Below are 20,157 nucleotides of genomic sequence, written 5' to 3'. Positions count from 1 at the left end.
AGCATGCAGGAACTTGCCAAAATGAGTAGTCATGCCTGGACTAATTCTCTAAATCCAGGATTTTCTATGGATTTTTTTTTTAACAGTGCTGATCACAACTGAGTCACAAAACTGCTGCATGGGCACCTCCCTGCCAACCCACAACCGCTGAGCTCACCTCCCACTCATAAACACACGACACTGAGTCAATGGCAGCACCCACAAGCAAAGTAGAGAAAAACAATTTGTGAAGTTTTAGTTCTTTAAATGCAACAACTTGCATTTCCCTGTGGTGGAGGGAAAGATATTCGCTATATAAGCACCCAACTTTGGTAATGTAATTGCACTCACATTAGAAGACTAGTATTTCTGAACAACAGAAGGAGAGACAAGCATCCCACAGTGGAGGAGTCAAATTAAGAAAAACAAGTGGAGAAGGAGCTTTTGGGAATGATTAATCCCGGAAAGGATAATTTTAAAAAAAAATTTTAAATCATCTGAGTAATCAGCCCATCCAATTTTCTCAAAACCAATACATATGACCTTAAACCAATGTAAAATATATTAAAATATCTGTAGAAAATTAAAATATTTTTCCATCTCAAAGCAATCAATCAGTTTTAAGTAATTGCTCTTACAGATTCTCATTATCAACTCCAGATATACCTACAAAACCCTGAACTATCAGAAGATTGACAAACATAAGTAAATTGACATAGCATCTGCTTTCATTACAGATAACCTGAAATTTTGTCATTTTCAGTCATATTTTGTTGCTGTTTCAAATAACTTGTTTATCTAAGAGCTTCAAAAATATGAAAAAGGTTATCTTTTTCTAGTATATTTTCATCTTCAACTAAACTTTCTTTCTGTATATTTACCTGAAGTAATTCAACAAAATATCCCACTGAACTATTGCAAATTAAAAAAAAAAAAAAAAAAAAAAAAAAAGCCCAAATGTCCTAGAAAGGTTTTGTAATAAATGTCAATTTAGATTTTATAATCTCAAAAAATACTGATGACACTACCTTTTACTCTATTCGAAGTCTTTAAATAGTTGTTAAACACACTTTAAACAATAATTGTTTTTAAAAAATTCTTTCTTAATAGAAAAATATCTTGCTACTTCTTCAGAAACTTGAACATGAGAGGGGGAAACAATACAAGTCAAAACTGTTCAGTTATATTACAAACTGAATGACAGAATACATATATATAAACTAAACAAAAAGATGCGAATCCCAGTTCAACAGTAACAGAGTACTTAGTCCAAACCATCTGGGACACCTCAGCTCTAGAAAACATCTTTTTTCTTATGATTTTGGCACATGTATGAATTCTCTTGGACTAATAAATACAACTGAATCAGCAACTAAACACTTCTGTCCAGATATCTTCTGTAAACCCCCTTTTTTTCTTGAAGAAAAACAGTCAGTTTTCTTGAACATTTTCAGAAAAGGCTAAAGCAGAGCTTCCCATTCTTATTAAATCCTTGGCATTTAATAGGAAACATGCAGTTAAAACAATGATTGTACAGCCACTGAAAAACTACAATTAAAAAATCCCCAGTAAAACTCCACTACATTTCCCTGTGGCTGTTGGGTATATCCACTTCTTTGAACTAGTCTGGCTGACTCTTTGACAGATACACCATTTCTACTGCACCAACCAAAACAGCCATGACAGTGGTGCAAGATCTTCAGAATTCAGAAAAGGTGTATTATTTACTTCAAGCTACCAGAGATATCTGAAGAAAGAAAAGGGCAGAAATTGAAGCTCTCTATTACCAACATGAGTATCACAGGCTGGCACTCAACAATGAGGTGAACTAATGAAATATTGTTTCCTAGTTCATGGTCAGAGGTACTCTCGAACACAACAGCTTGGCCCTAACTCTTTGGAAATTTGCTAAGCAGATTATGGATCCACAGAAGGTTTCCCCATAGCTGACAGCTCCCTCCTATGTTAAGTGGAAAATAATCTTTAAGTTTAGGAGTGCAGGTAGGCAGCTGATCCAGCAACATTCAGCTTTGTTGCCTCGCAGGAAGCATCACTATACCTGGCTCCAAGATGGGTAGAAATACCAGCTGGGATATATGCCTGTTTAAAGTTACATCTCTTTTGAATATTAACATTTATCCCTATTAAATGACTGTTGTAATAGATGTAACAGGAACTGGAAGACATTGAACTGCAGAGTCAAAGGACAGCACCTCACTGCTGCAGTCAGGACCTTCATTCAGAGACTAATCAGGTGATGGAAATACTTCACACTATTTCTTACACCACATCTTGTGAGGGCAGGTGGTAATATCAAGAAAAGATAGTAAACTCACAGCTGGCATAGGAACGGCTGTCATCCTCACACATTTTGTGCAATTGTTGATATTCTTCTTGGGCCAGTTCAAAACGCTGCTGCTTTATTTGGTAAATCTCTTTCTTGGCATTGAGTGCCTCCTGGGCAACTATTAAATATTCCTTTAGCATGCGTTCTTGCTCCCTTCTCCATTGTTCCCTTGGATCCTCAATTTGTGTGAGCTCTACAGAGAGAAAAGTAAAAGCATTAAAATAAAATTATATTACACTTTGTGCCACCAAGTCCCAGTTATTTTCGTTAATGTCCATTCTCAACCAGCACACCTGATACTACAGTGCCCAAAATCACTCCAGCCAGGAGAGAAATAAGGATGCAGAGTGAAAGAACAGGAAAGGCTTTTCAAATGTAAAAGGCATTTAAATGTTATTCTTCTCTTTACAAACCAGTGCAAACCCAAAGAAAACAGTAATTAGTCCCTAACCTTCCCTCATAGCCAACTTGAAAATTCCAAGAACTACCTAAAAACCCAGAACCACAAGGAAAAATGAAAGGTATATCAATGCTTAACCCGTAAGTCTATAAATAGCTGAAACTATCTCATGATACTGCATACAACTTCACAAGCATAACATCTTAAAAGGACAGAGGCTACCCCTGCATAGTTAAGAAGAATAAGGTAATTCAACAGAGAAGTCAGCATCTTAGTCTCAAATCCATAAAGCATTTAAATAACTTCTTTTTTTTTTGTCTTGAGAAACAGCACCCTGATGTTTTTCCTTGCCAGGGTTTAGACCAGTTTTTATCTAAACACAAAAACAAGTTTTGAAAAAAAAAAAAAAAATCTTTCCCATATCTATTGATTTTCAAGGTTATTATTGCAAAACAATCTCTGCAGTTGCAAAGACACTTGAGAATGACACACATTAAAATCCTAAAAAATTACTGGTTCATTTTGGGGGGTTTTGTGAGTCAAATAATATGTTTTACATAACAATGTTGAGGTCAAGCCTTGTGTTTAAATGTAATACTAATTTCTGATGACTGAAGCTCTATCAGTAAGAAGCTGCTGCAAACACAATGTCAGTGTTCAAAGTAGTGGCAAAACCTGCAGCACAGTCAGGAGCTAAGCACTTAGCAATTTTTCCAAACTTGGTTTCTTACAAGAGATGAAAGCCAGCTATGTTTTGCATTAATTCTGAGTACATAATTCAGTATATTGGTGCCAGTGACGAAATACAAAACTGTAGGAGATTAAGCATAACAGATTAAGAACTCTAATGGTGTCAAGGTCATGCTAGCAGCTCTACCATTTGAGAGCCATCTGAAAAGTATATAAACAAAAACAGAAAGCTCAGCAAAGAACAGTGCTTCCAACAGATTTGCTGATTAGGTTCCTAAATAACCTTTTCTCTTAGAAGTTGTACCTTTCTCTGCCCTGCAACTCCTCACATTGAAACACTATAAAGATAATGCCTGCAATACTACAATTTCTCCCCACTTCCCAGGGACCCCTTTGATTCCCTTCTGACTCCAGTGTCCTGAAAATATCTCCTCTGCCAAGGACAGGATGCGCTTTGGCTTGTTGAGTTGCCGTAAATCCTTCTCTACATGGAGGGCAAGCAGAAGAAAACAGAGTTCTGACTGCTGCCCACCCTTCACTGAAGGCATTTCAATTTCCACTGCTACTTCATCTGTCCATAAGCACTTTTGAAATCTGTGCGAATTCTAATATTCCTAAGACTGCTAAACCCCCATGAAAACAATGAGAAATAAGTAAATATTTATAAAACAGATAGGCTTACTAGGATTCAGTTTTTGTCTTTGAATGGTAAATTATTAGCCCTAAATTCAAAAACCAGCCCAGGCTAAGGTGTTACGTTCTATCACACATTAAACTTCTGAGATGCTATACTTCAGGGCACTGCATCTCTCACAGAATTGTTTCAGGAACCTTCTGAAAAGCTAGCAGCAGTCACTGGAGGTAGAAAACTTCTTTAGTGCATGGGAAGCTCTGCTTTTTCCTGGTTTATGAAACTTTGCCCTGGATTTCTAAACAAGTTTGCCACATAACAAGACTACAGCTACATTGTATGATAAAATTAACTTCCTTCATTTCTTTACAACCAATTAAAAAAAAAAAACACTATAGTAACTCAAGAACAGTCCCAGACAAATGCAGAGAATATATTATTCCCTCACTGGGGAATGCCCAACTGCTTAGAGGAGACTTCAAAGGCTCCCAAGACTCTGAGGAGGAGGGAAAGGAATTCTGCGGCTGGCAACCGCCAAGGTTTTTAAGCAATGGTTGGATAACAGCCAAGAGCAGCTTAGTAAGGGTGTCAACAAAGTACTGAATTTACAGAACAAGATGGAGATCAGGGTTGGAAGCACCATTGAGATTTACAGAAGGTTCTTCTGTTCCTTGGGTTTTTTCCAGTTTAAATGGAAAACTATTGCCTAGAAATCTTTTTCTCGCTTCCTGGGTAAACAAACAGTGAGAGACTCAGAAAAAAAATCAGAAGTATTGCAGTTTTCTTTTAAAAGGTGCAAGGGCAAAAAGCTTGAGAGAGTGCACAAAACATGAGAGGTCCCTGGTAAGCGTAAGTGTAGAAAGACTCTCTCTGAATTATCCCTTATATTTTCTCACAGTATTTCTTGACACTGAAGCACTTCTAACTGTTTTGTCAATTAACACAGAACTCCAAAGCATAAAGCATTTAACCCAGTCAGCCACAAAAGACAATCCAAATGTTTTCTCCTGAAGCTACCATTCCAAGTGGTTTAGACATACTCATTTGAGAAAAACTTTTTTTCAGCTCCTAGACCATCTATGCCACTTGTCTGACACGACCTCATGATGCACATGATTGTCTACTCATTAGTTCTCACTTCTACAAAGGAAGTTTATGTAGTCTTGATTGGTACCTTTGTTGTCCAGAGTTCTGAAATTGGATCAAGTGTCCAACTTATTTCTGAATAACAATTACCCAGCTATAATATCAACTCTGTCTTCCCTCCTATTATAAATCTTGCTGGTATATGAAAGCACTGTATTAGCCTAAGGGTAACAAACCGATTTTACTGTGATGGTTGAATTACCATTTAGGATAATATCTGTGGGCTGCAAGTAATTAGTTATCATGAAAGAGGCCAATTTTGCAACCTTGTTAATTGTTGAATGATTCCTTTTACTCAGTTCAGCTTCTATCCCTCTGTTCGTACATTAACTTTATTTCACACCTAATGTGATAAACTTTACTTTTTCAGACTCATTAATATGCATATTTTCTTTCTGTCTACCCACTGATCATTTGGGAACTCAACTGCTCTTTGCAAAGGCTCTCTTCTACAATTTTTGTTCTCAATCGCACTGAAAAAAACACAAGCCAGATCTGACATGCCTACAATGATTAATATCCCTTCTGTAAGTTCAAACTTGTAGTCTGTGGTAATGCTTCTAATAAAAAAATTCAAAAAGCAAAAGGAAGCCCTGTTTTTGCATGTGATGGTGATTGTTATTCCTACCACAGAGGCCTATCAGTAGCTTTTTTAAGGCATTGCAATAGGAATTCATGTTGTACTCATTTTCTGCAGGGACTCAAAACCCACCTACAAATTAAAAAAAAAATTAAAATAGTCAGCAATACCTATTTTTTTAAAATATGTGCATTCATGCACATACTTTGGTGTAAGTGCACTCTATTACTGTACTCCAATGTAATCCTCACTTGTTATTAAATTTCGACATTACTAAAGTTAGCTGGACAGCAATCCTTAAACTAATACTTTTTTAAACACAGAGTTATTGTAAGAATTACCTAACAGTCTCTATTTATTGCAAGAATTACCTAACAGTCTCTATTTATTGCCTTTGAATTTTCTTGTCTATCTATCCCTGTGATTAATGTATTAACAGCTGTTTAAAGTTTATCATTTAGTTAATGATCTTTGTTAAATTTCACAACAAATAAGTACCTGTATAGGTCAAACAATACCATGGGAACATTTATTATTCTGTTGTTTAGGTTTTTTAAAGCAAGTAATTGTGAAACCACAATATACAAGTAATTCCAATGATGGCTGGAAGCCCAAAATTATTATTACACTTTCATTTTTAATTGACTAGATTTCAAGTAGATAATATTGAGGTTGTTTTTTCAGATTATACTATTTACCACTGCTGTAATAGCTCATGTAACTACTTTCTTCTTTTCTTAGTCCCCACCAACTGCCAACTCCCACAATACTGCAAGCATTCACTCAATGGCAATAAGAAGCTTAATGATAGCACAACAGTAACAGCAGCAGCAGTACAAAGCTATAAAGATAAGACTTTTTTAAAAAGCAGAACTAGCAAATGTGCCACTATGATGATACAAAGCTCAGCAATAGTCCAAAAGGGAAAGTGTTCAAAATTCATTTCCAAAAGGGACATCTGTTGTCTTTTTGACAGCACTTTGTAATGCATTAAAATACAAAATATACATTACTTAAGCAAGAATGAGATTACTGTATTTCACAGTGCTTCTGATGAAAAATCAGCATTTTGGTTTTCAATTTAGAAGAGTAAACTATGGATTACTGGAAAAATAGAAAATGTAAGAATATAACACAAAATCTTTCTGATGTATGACAAAAAGCAACAACAAAATTACCGATACTTCACAGTATGACCAAGCAAACCAAAATATTTTGATACACTACAGCTCAATCATAGGCTGTAGAAGTATTTACAAATGGAATTCTTTACAATTATGCCCCCATATGAAAGATAAGGAAACACATCCTACAAGAAATTATTTGCATACATTTTCTCACTGTAGCACGAGGTGTATAAATGGTATAGGAAGCAAAGTTAGTGGCAAGAGTGAACACCAGCTTCTAGCATTCTGCAAAACAATCACATGTCTACTCACGATTTATGTGGTCCATATAATAAACTCCAATCTGTTGATCGTAAACAGTTTCCCATCCTAAAGGAAGCTCATCACCAACACAGTCAGCAAACGTCAGTGGCTTTGTAATCCTGTAAAAATAAAAATAACACAAATAAATACAAAAAGTTGCAGAGTTGACAATGCAATGAATATTATTACATGTTTTAAAGATACCTTTGCCAGTTGATCAAAAACTAGTTATGCTACTTAGGAATGTGCTGATAATTACGAACATACTGTTTCAAAATAAATTTTCATTTAAATATGCTGACAGATACTCCCCAAACAGGTAAGACCAGCTTCTCCCCTCTAGTTTCTATGTATAACAATTTAATTATAATGGCATGCAGTCCTGCCAGTTCTTCTCCCATACTGCAAAGAACACAAATTGAAGCTGGAGTTCACCACTGCTGAAACTACTAGAAGCTTTAGAAGTTTTATAGGTTTTAACTTCTTTTGGGTGGCAATGTAGCAAAATTGCTTGCCAAAAAAAAAAAAAAAAAAAAAAAAAAAAAAAAAAAAAAAAAAAAATTCAAGACAGTACTTTGTAACAGACGACTTCTTTTCAATTATACATTTCCAACTATTAATGACATTCTCTTGGTCCAGACATATCCAAATTACTTCCTCTCCCCTCAAAAAGAAGAGACAGACAAATGTCTGTGAAAAATTCTGAAGCAATTAGACCAGAAATAGTAATTAATAAGTAACAGCATTACTGTCTAGCATCTTAAAATATCACAGCCCTTGCTAGACAAAGTCTTAATAGATCACTGGGTAATAGAAAACTGGAACAGCCATGTCAGTGTTGACAGGGACATTGAAAGTACTCGGTTCCATATTATACAGAAGACTCCAACACTGCTCTAGAACAGCAAGGTCTATAAAAAACTAGGAAGAATAAATTATATAAATGCTTTTTTGCTCAGTCTAATCATGTTTATTACCCAAATGTTTATTTGAATCTTTACTTAACCCCCTAGGATAATGTTTTCCTCTAAAAGCTGTTACAAAATTCATTTACTGAACAGCTACTAATAAAGTAATTTCAATTACACGTGGGATATAGATACAACACTTTCCTCACATATTTTTGAGTCACTTCTAATACCCACAATTATGACGATTTTGCACACATTAAATACATGCATTAATTTAGGAACTGACTTAAGCTGAGCATAATCTATAGCATTATACTCTTTGCTGTGCTTCCACTTGTATGTTGTAATACCCAATTAAGGTTTTCTGACACCAGATTTGGACTATGCTTGCAACAACACTGCTGAATGGAGAGACCACTAGGACTCAAAATTGCCCTTCATCTGATAACACAGTAACTTTGTCTGAACTAAAGTATGCCTGTCTTTGAACTTGGAAATGCTTTTCCACCCCAAAATAAAACAAACCAGAACAACCCAGTGGTAAAGACTTAAAATGATGGAAATACTACTACAGCTACATTCTACCTAGCCCAACGGTGCAGTAAGCACACCATTCAATCACCGACAAACAACACAAAACTTTGTACACAACAAACAGAAAAACTGCATTTACCTGCCTCCTGAAACTCTTTTACAGTGATTACAGTGTTCAAAATTAACTGTAGCAGAATAATTTAAAAAATATCCTTACTCGTTTCAATGTTGTGTTTCAACAGCTCTGCACAACAGCAGGAAGACCAAGCTATTCAAATAATAGCTCAAATAATAGCTTGATCCTACTTGGTTGATTCTCCAACACGTATAAACAAGAAGATGTACAGAAGTTTAACAAGAAGATGTACATAAACTTGTGCACACTATTTAAAGTACAAATTTTCCATTACTGACAAATATGTAGTCTACATCATGTAATTATGCAAATCCACAGACGTTCTATTCAAGAAAGAAAATGTTACTAGGAACAGACATAAGCACTCTCATTAATTTACCTAGCAGTCAGGCAGACCAGATATTGCCAAAATACTCCTGATCTCCCTGGAATTCAGTCAAATATTAAACACACAAAGTGCAGCACTTTTTCTTAAACCCCCATGGTCTTTTTCTGAAGACATAATGTTTACAATTTCTCCAAGTAGTCTAGACATCAGCTCCTAAATTACTGCACTATAGACAAGATTTTCTTTGGAATGAGTTATGAGACTTGCTTGCCTGTTACACAAACATACCCTCACCCTTTATTCATAAATAAAACCTACACATGATACTATAACCTTTCACACTACAAAAACTTTAATTCAATGCTCTCTGTGATCGCGCCAGGACTCAGACTTGCAGGACAAGGACAATGTTCACTTTTTGGAAAAGGGAGACTGAAGAAAACCAATGCATCTGGTCTAACCAGTTTTCATTACAGCATTATAAAAGCATGTGTGAACAGTTTAACTAATAGTTTTGAAGGAAAACTTGTAGGGAAAAAAACCCCAACACATAAAAAGCTGTCTTTCAGATATTCAAACCATTATTAAGTTGATGTTGTTCATTTTAAACTACAAAGTTGCTCCAAATTGGATTCCCTTCAGACAAAGCAAAATGTCATATTGACTCAATCCAGCCACATTTATACCTATGTAGTTGGACCTTCAGCCAAATACAAAACTAAGAATTGGAAGTTTCTGCTTGGGTTTTGCACTGCTTTGATGAAGTGAACTGAAAAAATACCTTCTTGGTTTAACCAGGACAACTCTGAGGACAAGATTAGTTTCTTGCCAGTTAAGGAAACTAGGGTTTTTCAGAATAACAAAAACAAAATGGAGGAGATGCAGATATCTACATTGGAGATCAGCCACAAATTACAGCAGTTGACTGCTGAAATTAAGTATCTTCTAGAAATACTGCTTTACCCTCTGTGTTTCTTTTTAATTAGCTTAAGTTCTATAAAATGGAACAGATTTTTTCTACTTTTTTATAAAGAACTGTACAAGGTACAAGTACATCTGTTAAAACATTTTGAAGCATTGAAATAGACAAAAAACTTTTCAAAGCATTATAAGGACAAAGACACAACAAAAATGCTGCTGTCTTTGATTAATCAAAAAACAGGGCTGTCCCGAACCGTGCTATTCACAGTAAAGAAAAACTAAGGCATTTATCTGATCAAGGTAGTAAACAATAACTAACACACTCACCTATGATCACCTCCTGTTTCCCCCAAAACAACTCGCAGACACTAATAAGAGGATTCTGAACTTTCAGATGAAGATAAAAATCCTCTGGGACCAGTTTACAGCATTAAGGTTTTGCAGCCACTGGACCTACAGGCCAGGTACAAGTAACAACTCTCCATGGGGACCAATTCTGCACAGATCTAAAAACCAACCTTAATGTCACATTAACCGACTTTATCCTTTCCAAAAATAATGATGCTCTTCAGTCCTTAGGCACCCAATCTTTTGTGACTCTGAAAACCTTCAGAAGCAAATACAGAATCACAGAAGAAAGCTTTCATAATCCAAATCCAGTATATCAAGCCCAGAGAAAAATCTTTGATCAATGTTATGCGCCTCAGATCTGCCAGTTCTAACTTTGCCCAAATTATATGTTTTCATTAATAAGAAATAAAAGCCAGGTATTTGCATGCAATCCAACAGACACAGACCATAAAACTCAAGTTTTATTCACATTGTCTCTGCTAGAATACAGAAATTAAACTGTAAAATAAAAACAAGTGACTAAAGTAAGTTTTTTCTCCTTGCATACTTATTTGGTATCTTTATCCACTACGACACAAAGAAGGATTCCATAAACACATTATTACAGCTTTCTGGATATGTGGCAGCAAAACAAGTATTTCTTGAATGCATCAGTTCATGGGACTGGATGGGGAGAAGAAAAGGCATTAAAAGATAATGGCTAGATACCATTTCAGATAATTTATTTCAAAAATGTTTTCAGCCTCAGATACATTGTTAACAGCATCTAATTTCGACCTCCTCTTCCCCCCCCCCCCAAAGAAAAAAAACCTCACAGAAAACCTCAAACTTTAAATAACAAAGAAAGCTTCTCGGTCCAAAAAAAATACATACTTCACATTTCCAAAGCACAATTTCACAGAAAGAGTAGGGCAACTTCATTGTCACAGACCTTCAAAACCAGAATCAGATCACTAAAAGCACACGGCTTTGGAAAATATTAGGTAAGATCCTCAGTTTTCCCATGGCTCTGATGCCACATTAGAGGACCCTGGCTGCTTGAAATCCCTAGGTCTAATTAAGTAAAACTTCCCCTGGGAGGAACTAAATAAAGACAAACACAGCCTGTTTTTCCAAGATCTTGAACAGGAAATTGAAAAGGTGTTCCAAGGTAAAAATACTGTTGTAAACTAGTTGCCCTCCTTTAAACAATGCCTAGACACCTAAATGACATAAAAGGTCACTCCACCTTTCAAAGTGGGCCTTGATTAAGAGGAAAGCATTCACCATGAGTGCTAATTATGAAAATGAACCACTGAGTTCTGAACAAAAGCCACTGTCTGCGGGAGACAGAGAGAAGGATGCAAGAATGGCAGCTGTCAACAGTGTTTTTAACATTGTTTCTGATTCTGGTCAGGTCCAACAGCAGCAAAAAATATAACAAAATAACAAAATTTGATACACCTCCACAAACAACTAGGAGAAAAATTACCTTAAACCTGATCTCAGTCTTGAATTGTCATCTAATAGAAGAGATGTTTTTACCTGACAAATACAGATACAGAAACTGTATTACAAATTTACTAGGAAACTGCATTAATTCACATTAAAGATCGGAAGAACACCATGCAATTTAAAAATGAGTAATAGAATAACTAGAAAAGAATTAGCAATCTGATAAATCTAGCAATAATTTCTCCAAGAAAAGCATTACACCAAGTGTATTACTGAAGTGTCACAAGACAAGAAAGAGAAAAGGCAAAATGAGGAATCATGCATACCCTTTAAAGCTTACAGTTAATGTTTTTTCTTACCTCCTTTCAAATGTGAATTTAAGTTACAGATACTGTTATAAAGTTCAACTAACCCTCTTGTCTTGTACCATGGTTCTTATTCCCTCCAACTGCACAAAGAGAAAAAAAAAATCCCAAACCAAACCAAGAAATTGAGAAGGAATAGAGGATTTCTTGTTTGTTGTTTCACAGACACTGGCAAGAAGAGACACTTACACTGAGGGGGAGAATGGGAGGATTGTTATTACGTTGCTTTTAAAAGTTACATTCCAGTCCTGGAGGCACTTCTTCAACATCTTCCACCACCATAGCTCTGGGCTGGGCAGCAAGACCACCTCAGTGCGACAGAGAGGGTCACAGCTGTGCGGTGACTCCGGGCAGGCTGCCCTCCCCAGCAGGGACACACCGCCCAGGGACACGGCAGGCACACAGTGCCCCGCTGCCGAGGGAAGGAGCTTCCTCCGCAGGGCAGGAACAGGCGCCAGGGAGACCCTGGCAGCCTCACCCGGGCAGCACACGCCGGTCGGGCACGGGCTGCTCGCAGCAAATGCCACCATGAGCTCCAGATCCACTGTTACAGCACTCTGGAGTACACCATGGTTTTCCTCCTCGTCTGTCCTCCATCCACTCAGTTCTCTGCAAGCAGCCAAGTCATAAAAATGAACTGGATTTTGAAATAAAGTTTGGCAAATTACATACCAACTGCTTAGTCAAAAGTACAACAAAGTTCATCAAACTACATGTATCTTTTCAAGATACAACTTTCTTTTAAGCTTTTTCTTAATCCAATTTATGCATCTTCATCTCACTGTGTGATTTAACCTCAGACTCTGAGGTTAAAATAACTCACTGAACATCCAATTCTTCCTTAAAACAAATCCACAATACAGATGGCCAGACTGAAACTTTCATAAATGAAATTCTGTGCTCTGGACAAAGAGTTAAAGCAGGTAACGTGTTCAGAGTCATTGCTGGGATACATTTCCCTTGGGGGAAAAAAAAGTACCCTGTAGCAAGGAAATCACAGCAGCAACTCTTCTAAAGGTCAATTGAAATTCAGTCTTTTTAAGACCACATTATTTTGCATCTATTTATGTTGTTTCTGTTATTATTATATTTCATTATATTTTTTTCTCTACAGCAAACAAACTGATGATAGAGTGTTAATACTGTCCAATCAGTGTATTTGCTTCAATTTACAGTAACACAAGCCAACACAGCACAAATCAATGTGCAAAATACGTGGCACAGGATGGCACTAGCTAGCCATTTGTGCAGTAATAAATCAACATCCTGAAGAGACAAAAACGTGTGATTACTATCAGAGCATTTTTTTAATTTAAACTCTGAACAATAACATTTTGTGACGCAAAATGTATGTAAAGCTACACAGCTAAGAGAGAACTATATGATTTGTTGGCTTACAAGAAGTAATAGCAGCTTACATTGTCTAGAAGCGCCTTTAAGAAATGTACCCCAGGACACCCTCTTACCTTTCACTATTCTAGAAAAAATAAACCTTTACTAGCAAGAAACAACAGTCAAATAACGCACTTTTGTTTTTACCCTTTCTCATAATCCCCAAAACCAAAACAGCTGAAAAATACTGGCCTAGTATGTTGAAACATAAAATGCTATGTCCAATTGCAGCTCTCACATAACTTGTCTGGCTGCTCAGGAACTGCTGAAACAGTTCTACACAAGCAGCCAAGTCTTCCAGCAGTTATCCATTTCTTAACAACAAATTAACACAAATATTATGGGCAATACTTGCTGAAAATATTTCATGTACACAATGAAAATGCCTTTCCCAAAAATCATAGCCAGGTTAAAAGTCAATGCTTTTAAGGAGACTATTTTTGTATCTGCAATTTATTGTGGTTTTTTACAGAGAATAAACAGTAAAAAAATGGGCAGAGGGGTTAAGTAGGACTATCCATGAATGCTTTAAAACTTATTTAAGTGTGTGTGCGCATAGATAGCCTGAAGTGACCAGCAACTGTACAAAGTCACCAGCCAAATCCTAAGATTAGCAAGTGGGACAACAACAATTGCTGGAGGGTCTGGTTGAATAAAAGCAGACTGGACGCCAGATGACTTGACATCTAGACCAGAAAATAGACAAAAGTGTATATGGCAGCTGGGTATAAACCGTAAGAGGAAAACAGTAGGGATGTGTGGCAGATAAGACAGCTAAGGAGGAGAAATTAGGAAACTACAGTTTCTGATTTCAAATTGCACCTGCAAACTGATTCCAAAACTGATTTCAAATTCCACCTTCATATTGAATATGCTCTTTGCTAGAAAGACTGACATGCAAAATATTTACAACTTTTCTTCTGCCAGTGCTACTCAAAAATCTCTAAATATTTACAAGATCTTCTTGAGAACTTCCATAATGTGTGAGACTCCAAAAAAACCCTAACACCAAATGAATAAGAATCAAAAGCCTAAACTAAAAAATAAAAAACCAGAGAATTTCAAAATTCGAGAAACAATCTGAATTCTTCCACTTGTGTAAGAAGCCTAACATGACACTACACATGTCCAGACACAGCACAGCTTTGGAGCAAGCAAGTATGCAGTGCTCTAGTTTCACTGATTCTGAATCAGCATTTATAACTTTTATCCAACATCTGTGCATAGCAGCATTTTCCAACTACATCTGATTGATAATCAAGGTCTGTTAGTAAAGGCCAGGCACGTACTTATCCATTTATTTCTTCCATCCTGCAAATCACAACCCTGCAACCTCCTCTTGGAGACACGCAAGTCATCAAGCTGTCAGATTTCTATGTCCTCAGAATATACTAAAACCCATTTCTATGTTCAGCTCTGTCTAACAAACTGCTTGACAGTTGTAACCTTAGTTTGGCAAAGACTCCTCTGGTTTGAGAATATAAATTTCCAGCTAGTTTATTTGACCATGATCCAGCCCTTCAGTTAACAAAATCATTGTAGAGGAGTCAGTGGGAGAGGCAATAAGTGCTTCAACCTTACACAGAGGAGTGTATATGTGCTTGTGTATAAGTGTATGCCTAGACACAGAAAATATTCACTTCCGATTGCCGGTCACAACTTCTGTATGCAACTATCAGATGAGGAGGAAACACCTGCATTTTCCTAGTGGAAGTCACCCGAGCAAAGGTGAAAAAGTGCATCTGGCAAGATTATACCAGCAAGTTCTTACTAATAAGCATTTTACACATGAACAAGAATCATGGGAGGAGTTCAAGCAGGAAGAAAATGTAGCAGACAGGAAAATGGTCCCCAGCAGAAAAATGGGACATAAAACTCCAAATTTAAGGCCATGAAGCTCCATGTGTTAGAACAAAAGGAGGCACTAAAAGAAGCTTTATATCTCAGTAAGAAGTAAAATGGTCTTAAATGCTGCAAGACACTATCATGCAGTCAAATACTTCCTGAGGACTCTTGCATGACCATTCAAAGTTTACGTCAAAACAGATTAGAACATCCTCATTATTACACTGGCTCTTTCACTACCAGCTTATTAAAATGTGTTGGCTATCACTGGTACTGCTCACCAGTGCAGTAGAGAAGTAAAAGTGTGAAGTTCTTCAAAACTGTCTGCCCATCTACTATGTTCTCTTGCTAACCTCAGGTGTCCTATATCCAGACAGATTACACCAGCATTAACTATCTTGTTACCTTTAAGTCTGACCTTGCTAGACTAAACTTTTCTTCAAAATTTTGATGTCTGCCTGCTTATCCCAAACATTACAGCAAAGATTTTTCTACAACTTCCTAACAGCCAATTCAAGTTTCTGTACATTTATAATGGCTATCTCTTCACTGCTGAAGGTGTTCCTCTCCCTTAAATGTATCATTCTTCTTTACCAATTATCCAGATTGGAAATAACTAAATACATATGTGTGTGTGCATATACGTATATGTGCACATACACACAGGTGATTTGTCTGCACAATGTATTGATTTAATGGTCTAAACACCATTCAAGTGTTAAATGACTGAAGCTTAACTTAGACATTCTTCAATAAGGAAAGCACTGTGAAACATTTTCGTGAACTCTTTAAACCACTTAGACAAGTCTTAGCAACAAAGAAAATCTTACATTAACTGGTAGCCTCTGGGCTGACTAGAAGGCAAGTATCTGAAGATGCATAAGGTTAACTTTAGAATCTTGAAGTATATATGCAATTAGAACCCAATGGATGCAGGACTGGAAGGGATACAATCAAGTTCACAGACAATACAAAACCAGGAGGAGCTGCTGACTCCCTCAAAGATAGGGAGGCCCTGCAAAGAGACCTCGACAAATTAGGAGAGATGGGCAATCACCAACTGTATGAAGTTCAACAAGGTAAAGTGCCAGATTCTGCACCTGGGACAGGGAAACCCTGGATTTATGGACATACTGGGGAACGAGAGGCTGGAGAGTGGCACTGCAGAAAGGGATCTGAGGCTCCTGGTTGATGGCAACTTGAATATAAGCCAGCAGTGTCACGGCAGCCAGGAAAGCCAGCTCTGTCCTGGAGGGCATCAGGCACAGCATGGCCAGCTGGGTACGGGAGGGGATTGTCCTGCTCTGCTCTGCACTGGGGTGGGCTCACCTCGAGTGCTGGGGGCAGTTTTGGGTGCTGCAATGTAACAAAGATACTATCTAAAGGAGGGCAACAAAGATGGTGAAGGGCCTTGAGAAGCCACATTAGAAGCATCTGAGGGCACTTGGTCTGTTTAGTCTGGAGAAGAGGAGACTGAGGGGAAGCCTCACTGCAGTTACACCTTCATCGTACAGGGAAGAGGATGGGCAGGCACTGATCTCTCCCCTGCAGTAACCAGTGACAGAACCCAAAGGAATGGCCTGAAGTTTTGTCAGGGGAGGTTTAGGTTGGATATTAGGAAAAAGTTCTTCCCTCAGAGGGTGGCTGGGTACTGGAACAGGCTCCCCCGGCAAGTGGTCACAGCATGAAGCCTGACACAGTTCAAGAAGCATTTGGACAATACTCTTGGGCACACGGTGTGACTCTTGGAGATAGTTCTGTGCAAGGCTGAGAGCTGGGCTCCATAATCCTTGTGGGTCCCTTCCAACTCAGCATATTCCACAACTCTGAAAATCTCTCTCATACACTAGGAAGATCCAACGTTCTGAAAACATGTCAACAAACACCAGCTAAAGGGATTTTTTATTTCTGTAGTCTGAAAGAAACAATGTTTTAGAAAAGGCTACACCTAATGTTCCCCCACAGGTAAATTGAAGTTTAATGACACTAGAAATAGACCTCCATATGCCTATATGCACAAACAAGCCTAGCACTACTCTCAGTGAAAATTTAGTTAATTTGATGTTTTAAAATATTTTAAGCCGCAATCCTCAAAAAAACTTACTATACTTGGAGTATATTCAATTAATTTTTACTGAAATTATTTTCATGAAATTATTAGCACCAAGTATTATCAATAAATAAGAAAACGTATGTTGAAAGTTACCAGAAACTATTTCTAGAGAAATTAAGCAGAAATTGACAAACAATGGGAGGAAAAAGTAAATGCAACTGGCATGAGTATAAAAAAAAAAAACAGTTGGAAAAATACATATTCAAGAGACCGTTCTTTTCAAGTCTTGGAACAAAGTGATGTGTAGATAAGTGCCAAAAGAATATGCATACCATGACTTCACATACATCCTATTCAAAACAAATTGTGAGGTAAAACAGTAAACGAAGGCCACACACCCAGAAAAGTCTACAATGCCGGCTAATATTAGAAATTCAAGACAAGAGTTTCTCATTTAATCTTTCAAAACAGCTTTTCTCCTCCTTGTCTTCCAACACACTTGAAAATGTGTTATACTCATCCTGTATTTTTCCTAAAAGTATCACATATGGCATTTCTCAAACATATTCAATTATCACATTCCTAGAAATTTTATGGACTCTTTTGTACCATTTCTATGTTATGTCTTCTAACATGCTACTGAGCTGTCACGCACTGACTTCGCCTGTAAAGCAGAGAAATTTTGCCTTGTAAAAGGCCACAGCTCTGGCTCCAAGCCCCTCTCAGTGGAGGGGGTGCCCATGGGCATGGAGGGAAACCTGTAACCAGAGAGGACATTACACTGCCCTGCAGCAGCCCCCTGCCCAAACTGCACTGCAGATCTGCAAGGAAGGCTTTCCAGACTGCTCCTCTTCTTAAGTTCTGAACTACATTAATAAAGCAATACTTTATGTGAGGGTGAAAGAGTGCAACTAATGTGACATGCACACTGCATCCGAGGGCACTGTTTCCATCACTTGCCTGAACAATTACTAAGCCTGACATAGCACTAAGCAATTGAAGTGGAAATATGTTGACAGGATCTTTGATGCTCTTGGGTTTCAGAGTCCATTTCTCTCAAGCACTGATCTACAGCAGTCACCTCATTACTTAAGGTTTTTCCACTCTTCCAGGAGTAACAGACCCTTAGTCAAGCATAAATGGATGCATGTTTCAGCTGCCTAGAAGTGGTGATTAGTGATTATTGTATATGTTAGCATCCTCAATGTACCCATTGATCTCAAAGCTCCATATTTTAAGTGGAATTACAAAAACAGTTAATGATTCTCTATAAGATATTAAAAGTGGTCTAAAAATAAACCCATTAAAGAGAACTGTGCTTAAAATGTGTCTTATTTTCCAAACATAATCAGGAGATCTAACAGAAGAAATTTCATCTCCCTAAAACCTTTGCTGCTTTTATACCAACAGACCCAAATAAACACCTAAGGTAAAGAGCAATGGTTCTCCAATGCTTTGCAGCCTTGCTACATTTCCTTCTCCACAGCTTACTCTTTGCCTTTAAAATTACAGATACAGCTGTCAAGTTATTTACACTTTATAACATGTTAGTTTATATAATTCCTAAACTTTTGATTCTCAACAGTCCAAATCTATCAGTCACAAACAGAAATTCATGTTATCTACATATATATAATGTTAACATAGATGTTGCAGAGAAGATTCTCTAAGACATGCACTTAAAACTCTTAGAAGAGCTTCCACACTCCAGGTTAGCACCCTTGTCAGACAGTAATTTTCAAGCTTTTAGGAAAATTTAGCCCAGCCCCTGCTCTCCCAATAAGCAATTACCCTACTATTATTATCATTCCCCAAATACACCTGCTTTCCAGTCTTCCTTAATGCTGACCTTGCAAATTAATGCAGTATATTCCCCAATCAATATTAGTAATTTAGTAATATTACTAAAGTCAGTTTTACAGATTTATGTTCATCTGAGCATAAGGTTCTGAACATTTTTAAGAGGTTGAACTTACAAATGTTGATGCTATTACTTCTATAGCAGCCAGTAGTTGTACAATGTATTATATCTGAGCTTCCAGTTAGACTAATAAAGTAGTTCCCAATAAGTAATATGAGGAATTACTCATAACTTCATGCTTTAACATATATACAAGAATAAAAAATACTCAGTGAAAAAATCCAGAGAAATCCAGTGAAATAACGCACTTCTTATGAATTATAATAATGCAGTATGAAAAAAAAAACTTAGAAGAATCTGCTCAAACCCAATGTAAAAAAAAAAACTTCAAACTGTCAGAAGAATTTATTTTTTATATATGAAAATAATTCAAACCATGAAACAGCACAAGCAGTGTTGGGAGTTACCTTACAGTATAAAATTTCACACATACCAGATAATGGGAAAGTAAACACCAGTAAACAGGAGAAAAAGCACAATTCTAGAAGACTGACCATGCCATCAAACCTAGAGTGATCTTAATTTGAACATAACTGAACATCAATGAATACCACTTCATTAAAACAGCAGTGGAAATCTGATTAAATTTACAATAAAATGTTGAAGAGACTTCAACAGTAGATGGCCTCCTCTTCTTCCACCCTATCTCCCATTACGGAGAAGGTTAAAAATAGAGGCTTCCGTTTCCTTAGATTATTTCACTTTAAACTTTTCTAGAGCACTGAAATAGCTACTTTGCCAGCTTCCTACATTTGTGTTAGAA

General features: G+C 37.0%; 1 protein-coding gene across 3 annotated transcripts in view; it reads right to left on the bottom strand.

The window, feature by feature from the left end:
* Positions 1-20,157, bottom strand: part of WWC3 (WWC family member 3) — a 99,639-nt gene that overhangs the window by 55,250 nt on the left and 24,232 nt on the right. For all 3 annotated transcript variants that reach the window (XM_041416488.1, XM_041416486.1, XM_041416487.1), the window contains exons 2-3: positions 7,213-7,322; positions 2,316-2,519 (exon numbers count right to left, since the gene is read on the bottom strand). In XM_041416488.1, the coding sequence (XP_041272422.1) occupies positions 2,316-2,519; positions 7,213-7,322 (314 nt within the window). The remainder of the gene's footprint in view (positions 1-2,315; positions 2,520-7,212; positions 7,323-20,157) is intronic.

Source organism: Onychostruthus taczanowskii, unplaced genomic scaffold (genome assembly GCF_017590055.1).
Source record: "Onychostruthus taczanowskii isolate IOZ18803 unplaced genomic scaffold, ASM1759005v1 scaffold52, whole genome shotgun sequence".
Classification (NCBI taxonomy): domain Eukaryota; kingdom Metazoa; phylum Chordata; class Aves; order Passeriformes; family Passeridae; genus Onychostruthus; species Onychostruthus taczanowskii.
This window is presented reverse-complemented; position numbering and strand designations above follow the sequence as displayed.